This window comes from Erythrolamprus reginae, chromosome 3, assembly GCF_031021105.1.
Source record: "Erythrolamprus reginae isolate rEryReg1 chromosome 3, rEryReg1.hap1, whole genome shotgun sequence".
In the NCBI taxonomy this organism is placed as follows: Eukaryota; Metazoa; Chordata; class Lepidosauria; order Squamata; family Dipsadidae; genus Erythrolamprus; species Erythrolamprus reginae.
This window is the reverse complement of record NC_091952.1, coordinates 79,031,420-79,043,817: the sequence shown is the minus strand read 5'-3', so window position 1 is coordinate 79,043,817 and position 12,398 is coordinate 79,031,420. Positions and strand designations below refer to the sequence as shown.

Sequence of the window (12,398 nt, the reverse complement as noted above, 5' to 3'; positions counted from 1 at the left end):
GACAGTTTAAAGGAATACATAGCTTAGATCTCCCTGTGCTGGAAAGCCTCCAGCCTGCCCGTTCTGTCGGAGCTACTAGGAAATTCACGATGATGTAGCTTATACTCTTCTTGAATAGACAACATCTATTTATTTTGGCTATGGCACCAAATCATCAAATCACTCTGAAAAGCATACTGTTGCCATTCAGCCTGGCTGAATCAATCTTCATGCTTTATGCATGAAAAGATACATTAAATGAACTATGAATGCTTAACACGATGTTTGTTATATACTTAACAAAACAGAATCGCAGATGGAGTTCCGCACAAGCCCGGGAATTTGGCTTCCTCCATAATACTGTGGCATTGCTTGTCTTGAATTCAGATGTCTCCTCACAGAGGAATGTGGGTAAGTCTTCCTAGTTTTTCCTCGATTACCCTGGCTAGATCACTCTGTGTTATAGCTGCAGTATGTTTGCCACCCCTGATCATTTTTAAATTATTATTTATTATCAGGTGTTCTTCAGGACCAAGTGTAGTTTTATATTTGTACTTCTTTTACAGCTCCTGGCTTATTTGCCCTGCATTCACCTCTCAGCATTACTACTTCAGGGCCACGTTTGGCCCTTCATGAAGAAGTAGAAGCTTTGATATTCCTATCTGAGGGGAAGCCTTATTTAATGGAGGTAAGCGGCTATTTTACATCTGTTTTATGATGAGTTAAATATAATACAGAACAAAGACTTTAATAAAGTTGGCCTAGAATCCAGTCTCACAACACTGTTTTAGAAATGATGTTACCGGAACTACGATACTACTGTACAATCCAAGTAGTGAAGATATACTAAATAAGTGTGTAATGAAATGCATACCAAGTTATACAGTCTTCTTTTTAAAATAAGAATGATAATCCTCTGCTCTTCTCTCCTCTCCAAGATGATGCACGCTTTAAGGGAGCTAACTGGATCACTCTCAGTCCTTATCGAGATGGTAGTCTACTGCTGCTTTTGCAATGAGCACTTTTCCATTACCATGTTGCATTTCATCAAGGTAAATTTTCGTAATACATTTTCAAGACATGAATTGTTCTGTAACTAATACCCAACTGATTTTAGAATATTCACTCTGCTATAGAAATTTTGATTTCCATTTTTTCATCTCTTGGCAACCGCTGGTTCCTTCTGAATCTTAAGGACTGATACACACTTTAGTTTTCAATGCTATTACTTTAGGGAGTTACAAAATGTCTATGATTTCTTATTCTTATTCCCCTTATATTTCACCAGTATACAGTATATATCCATAGCTTGTATATTTGAAAAAAATATATTTCTCAAAATTTCCATTTTTATATAAACCATTCTTGCTATCTGTTCTTTAGTATCCCACACAAACATTTTTCAAGAAAAATTCTACCACTTTAAAAAATTTGTCAAAATTGGTTGCAAAGTCTTATTGGAAAGTACAGCATTAATTTCTAAGTATTTTCTAACAAAAATATTTATGGACCTTTTACACTGTACAATCTTTTACAATGAATGTTTCTAAAATACAAATAAATAGTTTATCTGTATACCTTCTGCTTGCCTGAATTTATATTTTTGACTTTCAGAATCAACTGGAGGCAGCTCCACCTCATGAGCTTAAGAATATTTTCCATCTCTTACATGAGCTATTAGTAAGTAATAAGATAAAAAGTAAAATCTCCCTCAGCTTGTCTCTGTTCTTGGAAATGGTACTGAATGGGTATGCTATTGAACTTAGTACTAAAGCCTTTGACTTTATTCTCAGCACTTTAAAATATACATAAAAATACCCCCAATCCCAAAATTTATTATATGTATGTATGTATGTATGTATGTATGTATGTATGTATGTGTATGTGTATATATATATATATATATATATATATATATATATATATATATATATATATTTGTTTTCGTAAATTTTCACGGGTATATGTATGTAGATTGTTCTGAGTTCGGGTTTTGCCCTGTGTAATGTTTTGCATGTCTATGCGACGTTTCGGTAAAATCACATAGTCACCCAATCTATTTGCTACATTCAAAGCAAATCTCCACCCCCACACTACATGCTAAGAAGGAATGTCAGTTGCTAATATTCATTTGCAAAAACACAGAGATTGGAACTCCAGCCTGATGATGGTAAATGTGATTTTACCGAAACGTCGCATAGACATGCAAAACATTACACAGGGCAAAACCCGAACTCAGAACAATCTACATATATATATATATATATATATGCATGCACATATAGTATATGATACATACATACATACATACATACATACATATTAGTAGCTAATTTGTAAATGCTATACACTTTGCTACATATATAGCTGTGAATGATGTTAAAATTTTGCCTATTTTTTATTATCTGGCTTGACATAGCATTCTGCTTAAGCCAAAAAGTTTCTATTTAAGAAGAAGAAGCTGTATGCCACAAGCCTCATTATAACTGATTAAAAGTGATAAACTTTTTTATTTGATCATGCGTTTTGTTTAAGTAGACTTAAAATGTTGGATTTAGATTCAGCAAAGTTTAGCCTAACCTTCTCTGTTGTTTCACAGATTATTGAAGATCCTTTACAAATAGAGCGGGTCAAATTTGCATTTGAGACTGACAATGGATTGCTGGGTTAGTACGGCTGCATAGAATAAGTAACTGAGTTTCGGAGAAACATGCAATGAATCCCAAAATGATAACAGTATTTTTAAATACTACGAGACTTTATTTATGTGGGTGCTTTTGGTTGTAGACATTGTAAGAGGAAAGCCATGTCATTCTTTGAGATGGGTAAAAATCAGGGGATTAGCAGCAGCTTTTCTAATTCTTTTATAAAATTTTAATAACATCTGTTAGTTGGAAAAAGTGCACCAGACTCCTAATGTTCAATTATTTTGGGAAATCACTCTGAAATGAAGAAAAGGTTTGCAAGAAACTATATGCATAAAAGAATTTTTTTGAAGGTATTCAGAAAAAAATTATAATTCAAGAATGTTCTGGGAGATGGGCAGCCATATACATATGAATTATGCATAAAGTAAATAAACTCTTTAAGAGCTATTTCTCTCATGATAGCAACTTGATTCATATGCAGTATTTTTGGGTGTTTTGAATACAGTAATACCTCATGATACGAACTTAATTGGTGCAAGGAGGAGGTTCGTAAGACGAAAGGTTCGTAAGACGAAACATTGTTTCCCATAGGAAACAATGTAAAGTCAATTAATCTGTGCAACCCAAAAAACCCCCGCAGAAAAACGGCTTTCGGCAACTGCTGGGAAGCCGCGCGGCTGTTTTAAAAGGTGACAGCCGGCCTGGGGGGCTTCCCAGCACCCCCCCGGGTTCGGGGTTCGGGGGGTGCTGGGAAGCCCCCCAGGCCGGCTGCGACCTTTTAAAACAGCCGCGCGGCTTTCCAGCTGTCTCCTGAAGCCGAACTCCAAAGCCGAACTTCCGCGTTCGGCTTCGGGAGACAGCTGGGAAGCCACACAGCTGTTTTAAAAGATGACAGCCGGGCTGGGGGGCTTCCCAGCAACCTCCCGAACCGAACCCGGGGTTCAGAAAATTTTTGCCTCTTCTTACGAACTTTGTTCGAGTTACGAACCGGCATTTGGGAGGCTTCTGGGAAGCCCCGCTGCCCGGCTGTCACCTTTTAAAACAGCCGCGCGGCTTCCCAGCAGTCCCCGAACGCCGGTTCGTAACTCGAAAAAAGTTCGTAAGAAGAGGCAAAATTTTTCTGAACCCCGGGTTCGTATCACGAGTTGTTCGTAAGACAAGGGGTTCATATCTTGAGGTACCACTGTACTGCAATTTAAGTAGATGATATCGGAGAAATAAAAGATGATACATTCAGCCTGCGTTGTAGATTTAAAATATCTGCAACTAGCTTGCTAAAGCTTATTTTGCTGTTTATCAATCTGTAAAAAGAGTTCCTTTGAGAGTAAAAGATAATGAGCCATAGTCTAAATTCAAGCTGATTAAAAAGCAGTTTGGTTTGGGATGATATTTAAATGTAAAATCCATGATCTGCAGCAGTTAATGCACCATGACATGGAGTTTAACTGTGAACATGCAAAGATAAGTTGAAGTAAAACTGAAGGTGTAAAAAAGCTTTAAACTGTGCTTGACACATTAGCATTGAGACTGTGTTTATAATCTGTGTGCACAAGATAGTGATTACTTTTATAAATTATTGTTGTTTTCATACCCTCTCTTAACAGCTCTGATGCATCACAGTAACCACGTGGACAGTAGCCGTTGCTATCAGTGTGTCAAATTCTTAGTCACACTGGCTCAAAAGTAAGTAGGTAGTAAAAGTGAAGAATGGTGCTATTCATGCCAGGTTATACGCTCTTCATATACTAGGATGTGCATGACATTTTAAATATCTTTTGTATCAAACTCTAAGGCAGATTCAAAGGTTGGAAAGTCCTGGCCATAGGACAGAATGGGAACTTGGGACTAGTACTTCACTCCCATTCCTCTGTAATCTAGGCAGTGGAAAGATCAAAAGCAACGTGAGAAAATATTAGTAGTAGATCCTTGGAACAAACTTCCAGCAGACGTGGTTGGTAAATCCACAGTAACTGAATTTAAACATGCCTGGGATAAACATATATCCATTGTAAGATAAAATACAGGAAATAGTATAAGGGCAGACTAGATGGACCATGAGGTCTTTTTCTGCCGTCAGTCTTCTATGTTTCTATTAGTATTGCCAGAGTAACAGCTATTGACTAACCAACATATAGAAATATTGATGAAAGAGACAATATTAACAAACCATTAAAAAGAATTGGTGGAAAAATATTCTCATTTGAATGCCTTGGGGTGATAAAAAAACAGCATGAAGAAACGCTGTAAATCTCAACAAAAATAGGCTCACAGAGGGAACATCTTTACTAAAAAAAATAGGATTGTACATAGCCATGTGTTTATGTGAACTACTGCTATACTTTTGAAATATTTTATCCTCCCTGCTTTGTATTGGCTACACAGTCAATGTCAATAATTATTATGACCAGAAAGTGAACCCCTTGTAAACTGAAATAATTTAAAGAGAAGAGGGAACATTAATCTTTTAATATCTCAGATTCATAATTTTCATGATTTCTCTTTCTCAAAGATGCCCTGCCGCTAAAGATTACTTTAAGGAGAATTCTCATCATTGGAGTTGGGCTGTTCAATGGCTTCAAATAAAGGTAATATTTATTATTACAAAAATAAATATACATAGGTATAATGTAAATCAGTAACTCCTATTCACTGTGGTTCCGAAGTTTCTTTAATGGGTCAATGGTAAGGAAGAAGGAGCAGGAAATTTTTGTACTTGGAACTGATTTCCTTTTGAAATCCAGTCCAGTAACAATTTGCTGTGTGATTTTCATTCATTGTTGCTTTCATGTTCTCACATTTTTCTAGATGTCTGAACACTACTGGGCTCCACAAAGTAATATATCCAATGAAACCTCAACTGCCAAAACCTTTCAGCGCACTATTTCTGCACAGGTCAGTAAAACTGGTTTCAATTTATTGCATTTTTGTTCCTTTTATTTTAAAAGTGGCTGTTGCTTTTTTAAAACTATCCAGATGAAACAAAAGGATTTTGCTATGTAAAAGCTTTCTTGTTCTTTATAGAATTTAGCATACTAATTACAGTATACAGTGGTACCTCTACTTAAGAACTTAATTCATTCTGTGACCAGATTCTTAAGTAGAAAAGTTTGTAAGTAGAAGCAATTTTTCCCATAGGAATCAGTGTAAAAGCAAATAATGCGTGCAAACCCATTAGGAAAGAAATAAGAGCTCGGAATTTGGGTGGGAGGAGGAGGAGGAAGAAGAGAAGGAGGACAGTCGCTGCTGAAGGAAGAAGGTGAGGTGAGGGGAATAAAAAAATTCAAAACTTTAAGGCTTAAAAAAAAAAAGAGGGACTAAGGCGGCGAGGAGGAGCACCCACCTCCCATACACCCGGCGCAAGGCTGCCTCCCATTCACTGCACCAGAGAGAGAAACCCAGGCGACCGAGAGGGGGAGCACCACCAAAAGGCTCCTCTGCAGCCCAGAAAAGCCCAAGATGGCTGAGATTAAAGGGGGAATGGTAGGAAACTGGCCGGGTCTTTGTGCCACCCTCAAATTTTCTGGGAAATTTTTCTGGGCTCGGGTTCTTAAGTAGAAAATGGTTCTTAAGAAGAGGCAAAAAAATCTTGAACACCCGGTTCTTATCTAGTAAAGTTCTTAAGTAGAGGCGTTCTTAGGTAGAGGTACTACTGTATTTGGGACATTGTGCATACGTAGAAAATAATTTGGAGAAGCTGTTTCAAACGGCTTTAGTTTTAAAGTTTAGAGTATTTTAAAGCAGCTACATCTTTAATGAGAACCATTAAAGCATCCACTTCTGTTTTTGAGATGAGAGGGAAAAGGTACTAGGCTTTCTCTTTATTTTTGCTTTTGAAGCATATACTCTAAACAATTGATTCAGCATGTACAGTGATAAACAGATATTAAGGCTACTATGTGGGAATATAAGTGGAATATTTCTGTTGATTTTTTTGATTGAAAGGAAAGATGGGTATGTTATTTGAATTCATTTCCAACTACTATGCATCCCCCCCCCCCATCTAAGTACACTTACCTTACCTTTTAACTCTCACACTCTTCCTTTAGGACACACTCGCATATGCCACAGCCTTGCTAAATGAAAAAGATCAATCGGGAAGCAGTAATGGATCTGAGACCAGTCCAGCCAATGAGAATGGAGGCAGACATCTACAACAGGTACGTAGGATGGTTTTGTCCATGACACATTGACAAAATCAAGCAGCCTGTCAAACGTTTAGCAAAGAACTCGTAGAGAAGAAGACATGAGAAATATCTTACTCCAACTTTTAAAAATTAGCCTGTTGTAGGAATTATTTATTATGTGATAAGTGTGTATGTGATCACTTAACGCATCCATAATATAACTATAATACAAAGAAAGAGTTTGAATATATACATCATTCATTAATTCTAAGCATACTTCTATAGATCTACTCACTCCATAAAAAAAGTCACCTCAACCAATACAACAGTCGCTGGCCAGAAACAAAAATAATGATCAGGAGAAATGGAAAGATTAAAAACCTAAAGAACCATAAGTACATCAGATGCAAACTTGAATAATAGGAAGAAACCCCATGAATTTAGGAAAACGAGGACATTGCAAGAACAAAAAGAAGAAACAAAGCAAATTTCAGTTTCCCTAATAGATGAACTAAATAGATACTAATAGAATACAAGATGTCAATCAGAACATTTAACGATTCTGAAATTTCTCTTAAGCCGTTCCAAGGATCTCGAGTCAATGTAAAACCTTCAATTAATGCTAAAATTCCCTTTGAAGGGATGATTAAAATCAAACTCTTTGAATTAATTCATTCATCTGAAGCTTCACATAGTCCTAATAATAGCTTACGTGATGTGCTTTGTTTTTAAGGCCCTATTGCCTTCAGTGGCAGGCCAGCGCTAAAGGAAATGGTGAACATGGGCAATATTCAAACATTATGTAGCAGGTAAAATGTCACAATATAGTCATAGCAAGATTATATTATTACATTGCACTGTATTTATATTCCATCTGTCCTCTGATAGTTCATGGTAGTGCTGATCTAATTTATGTTGCATCTATTTCTAAACTAACCTTTGATGTAGTCAGTTTTGAAAGTATTTCTTTAGTTTAAATTAACAATTCAAACCTTAAAATATTCAAATAAAATCTCTGTCAATAGCAACTTCATTAGTTTATTAAACAGCGTATGACAATATAGATTCAGTAACAGGAAAATCTGTGTACATCTGCATTCTGCATTTTCACCACCAGCCATATTAAAAGAGAATTATCTCTGATTCTAGATGTGTTCTAACACCATCATGATATGGAGCCATTGATAGCTTTGTCTTCCATGAATTTGTTTTAAGTGCCATATGTTGAGGGACGTTGCTTTTTAATATAGCAAATTCCATACATACTTCCACTTTAGTGCTCCTAATCATAGTGTGTTATCCTAGTCTAATACAGGTAGTCCTTATTTAAGAACTGCAATTGGAACTGTCAACCCTACTGCTGTGTGTCAAGATCTTTCAGTGAAATTTCATGTGATCATCCCAATTAACAATATCAGTTCTGCTTTGATCATTAAGCATATCATCCATCCTTGTTAAGCACATGATGAGGCTTAATGATTTCTTGCCAGTTTCTACATGAACTTTGTCCATCTGAAGATGGCTGTGAAAGTCTCAAATGGTGATTACATGACTAAAGAACACTCTGACCACTGCAAATGCATCTGGCCAGGCACCCTAATTGTTATCCCATGACCACACCATTGCACTATTATAAGGTTGAAACAATTGCTAAACAGGGCAGTTATTAACTGAGGACTATCTATATTTCACATTCAGTCCATCTGTTCCTTCCGTGAAAAAATATAGGGTTAATTTCCAGTTTCCAAAAAGCAGTTGCTAAATGATGCCCAGGGCATCATTTATGATATCTTCCAGCAATAACTTCGTTCAGTTTAAACAACAGCATAACCTTTCTAATTCTTTTGTGTTTTTTAAAAGGGCTCAGTATCTCCCATGATGATTGGGGAACCTAAAAGTGACCTTGAAGATGTGGATACTTAATTGATGGCTGCCAAGGCGAAGGGGAAAAGCTCCTCTGAAGTAGAGAATACGCAGCACTTTCCGTGATATGCCTGGAATCCTTTTGTTTTCACTTTTAGAGGAATCTGAAGTAAATGCTTTCAAAAGATCAATAGGTACTTTGTAATGAGTTAAAAGTATTCTTCAGTTGAGAAGTTCCAGCATTAGGCTATGAAAGTCTCCAGCATCTGCTCTGGTTCTTACAGATGCTAGTTTAGTAAAACAAAACAAAACCCCGTCAAGATTCCACCCATTTAAGAACAGTTGTCAAGTAATTGAAACTTTTATGTGAACATTTAATGAGTGAATGTAAAACTTTTGCTTTTATGTGATGCTGCAAAACAAAAGAAAAAAAGACAAAAAAAGACTTGGGTTTTTATACAGAAGAAAAAATCAGATTGCCTTTACATATAAATGGCAAATTTTTAATCTTTTTTTTTTAATATTGAATAGGAATATTCAAAATTATGTAAAAATGTGTGATTTACACTTGGCATTGTAAAATATTAGTTAAGAATAAATTTACACAAGGACTTTTGTATTTAATATGTCTCTAGGTAATTTGTATAGTGCTTTACATAAAGGGTTATTTTTAAGAGAGCCCTTTTATGTAAGGATGATTATTCCTTATGGAATGGTTTTGGTACAAGTTAGTCTGGAATCGGTAACCTTTTTTCCTGATGCTGTGTGCTTAATGGGTAAGAGCAATAAAAGAGCTTTGTTTATTCCAAGAATACAATTATGGCATCAGTAGAACTTTTTAGAAAATGATGAGTAAGTTTAACAAAAAAAAGCACTTTAAGACAGAATTTTATTGCTGTTTGCCTCCTTAAATCATCCTTCTACTACTTGGAGACATATTGAATAAACCATTGTGTTCATAATGTGATCTGCAATCATTTGCTTATACTTCTAAATTTTAAAAGTAGAAATTGGCTTTATATGATTGAGTAGAGACATTTCAATTTAAAAAAAAATAACACAGGCAACGGATTGCAAGCTGTTTTGCTTATCTAGGAGCACTTGAAATACAACAAGTGTAATTCTTTCATAACTGGAAACAAATTGAACTTAACACAAGTATGCTTTTGTTCACCATAGGGAATGCAGTTAAATAATCTCTTAAACTACTCTCAACACTTTTTCCCACACCAATGTTGAACCCCAGTTTTTTCCCCAGCTTTTTCTTCATTTGCTTTTTCTTTTCCTTTTGTTCAAAGATTTTTGCCTTAATTTATATAAAATATACCATGCACATAAACTTGGGGGAAATGCTCAGTGCCTGAACAATTTGCCAAGTCAAAGGCACAAGCAGCCAAAAAGTGCCTCTTTTTTTCCCTTATTCTTCTTTTATCACTGTTACAACTGGCACATAAATTACTTCACTGTTGAGCACTAGTTGTGAATACAACAGGTCATTTCACTGTTGCTGGAAACAGCCGCACATGTTCGAGTTGAAATTCTCTGCCGTACGGGTGAGTCAGAGAAATACTGTTAAGAATGGGGCTTCAACTGAATGTCTTCTCTGAAGGCAGCACTTTCAAGGGAAGCTGGCAGAACTCAAAATATTTTATTATAAGCCTTCAAACATTTTAATACAATGTTTTAAAATTTAGAATAAATATTGTTCCTATCCCATCCTGACTGTGTCACCCTATCTTCCGTTTAATTTAAATGAAAGTAAGTTAAGAGACCTAATCAGAAGAGGAAAGCATCAGTCCAAAATCATTTTAATTTGCATTGTTTTCTATGGAAAAGAGGGTCTCCTCCAAGTTGAAACAGGATTTTTTTTTTTCAGAATCACAGGATGATCTCTTTCACCACTATACTTTCTAAAACCACGGCAAACTGTTTTCTGCTTCACTCCCATCTTGTAGAGAGTTAATGGCTGTGGTTTAAAATTTAATATTTGGTCAGTTCTTTGGCTTCCACCTACTACCACTTCAACTGGCTGAAGACTTAAAAAAAAAAAACCCCAACTAATTTGCCATGCAAATTGTCACACGTTTCATGTTGTGATCTTTTTCACTGCTAGTCCTTCTGGATAAAAAATGCATTTTATACATAATGCTCTCTAGGTTTGGGGCAATTACAATTCTGTTGCATGGTCTCATTGTGTACAATTGTGTTTAATTAGTCCCCAAGGCAGTGAAAAATGGAAGGGAGAGGCAGTTTCCCAGAGGGGGGAAAAACCTGGTCAATGGAATAAAGGTTATCCCTCTTGCCAAAAAAAAGAAAGATACCTGATTATTAAGTTAAAAGACAGAGCAGTGTGGTGGCCTAGAGGTGGAGCTCTCACCTCACAATCAGGAGTCTGTGAGTTTGATCCTCGGTTGCGACAGATTTTCCTTTATTGAGGCAGAGAAAATATCTGCTGCAAACTACTTAGGTGTCAGGTATCCGGCCAGTAAACACTCATCTCCATTCATTAAAATAGGGGGGGGGGGGGACCCTGTTGTTTGGCTGGTTCATTTACTTAGCTCCTGTTCAATTAGAATTGGATATTAGGGAATTTGAGAATCCATAATCACCATTCAAAAATGGAATTATGAGAAAATTATTTCCCTAATATTACATTGTCCTACATCCATGACTCTATAACACAGAGGTCTTCAAACTTGACAACGTTAAGACTTGTGGACTTCAACTCCCAGAATTCTGGGAGTTGAAAGTCCACAAGTCTTAAAAGTTGCCAAGTTTGGGGACGTCTGCTGTGGCATAAGGCTGTCCTGCTCCGAGGCTCCCTCCCCATTCAAACCAGATGCAAAATAGTTTGGAATCCTAGTGGAAAGAGTACTTTAATGTTCTGCCTTCTCCTACCTAGAGGAAATGTGAAGGATAATAGGGCAATAGAAATATTGCCCTACAATACACCTCGGTTTACCCATGTCAGGATATTGCCCCCAGCAATCTGGATCCTCCTTTTGTGGCTGTGGGCTGAGTTAGCCAGCAAAATACAGTGTTCTCTCGATTTCTGCGGGATGCGTTCCAAGACCCGCCTGCGAAAGTCGAATTTCCGCAAAGTAGAGATGTGGAAGTAAATGCACCATTTTGGCTATGGACAGTATCACAAGCCATCCCTTAACACTTTAAACCCCTAAATTACCATTTCCCATTCCCTTAGCAACCATTTACTCACCATTATTACTGGTACTCACCATTGAATAAGACACTTAGTGATCCTGATATTTATAAACATAATTATTTATTAACAATAATTATTTTTTTTGTTATTGCAAAAATTATTAGTTTGGCGATGACATATGACGTCATCGGGTGAGAAAAACCATGGTATAGGAAAAAACAGCTAAGTATTTTTTAATTAATATTTTTTGAAAAACCGTGGTATAGGCTATCCGCGAAGTTCGAACCCGCGAAAATCGAGGGAACACTGTACTGCATTTTAACTACTGCACCTCCAGAAAAATAGTAGTATATTATTTTATGCTGAAAGATGTGATTGTATTTAAGGATATTTTCATACCAATCTTCCACATAATGTTGGTAATTTATGCATCTCCTAAAGTATTTTGTTCTGCCACACATTTTACAATGGGTATTACATATGACTTTGAATCTCTAATGAAAAAAAAAACCAAGATGTGATTAAAAATTAGATTTTTTTTCCCCTTCCCCTTTCCTTAAATATAATTGTAGAAAAATGCAGAGGAGGGATGTTAAGTACAGCTTTATAAATGCAGCCACA

General features: G+C 36.3%; 1 protein-coding gene across 3 annotated transcripts in view; it reads left to right on the top strand.

Moving 5' to 3' along the window:
- The window catches only part of USP24 (ubiquitin specific peptidase 24), an 85,791-nt gene extending 75,461 nt beyond the window's left edge, over window positions 1-10,330 (top strand). For 2 of the 3 annotated variants that reach the window (XM_070745941.1, XM_070745940.1), the window contains exons 58-67: window positions 288-390; window positions 546-667; window positions 918-1,031; window positions 1,594-1,659; window positions 2,579-2,645; window positions 4,232-4,310; window positions 5,137-5,212; window positions 5,433-5,519; window positions 6,674-6,784; window positions 8,612-10,330. In XM_070745941.1, the coding sequence (XP_070602042.1) occupies window positions 288-390; window positions 546-667; window positions 918-1,031; window positions 1,594-1,659; window positions 2,579-2,645; window positions 4,232-4,310; window positions 5,137-5,212; window positions 5,433-5,519; window positions 6,674-6,784; window positions 8,612-8,674 (888 nt within the window). In that variant the 3' untranslated portion in view covers window positions 8,675-10,330. Of the gene's footprint in view, window positions 1-287; window positions 391-545; window positions 668-917; window positions 1,032-1,593; window positions 1,660-2,578; window positions 2,646-4,231; window positions 4,311-5,136; window positions 5,213-5,432; window positions 5,520-6,673; window positions 6,785-7,484; window positions 7,561-8,611 lie in introns of all 3 variants that reach the window. The other variant, XM_070745942.1, reaches the window with a different exon arrangement.
- The last annotated feature ends 2,068 nt before the right edge of the window (window positions 10,331-12,398 follow it).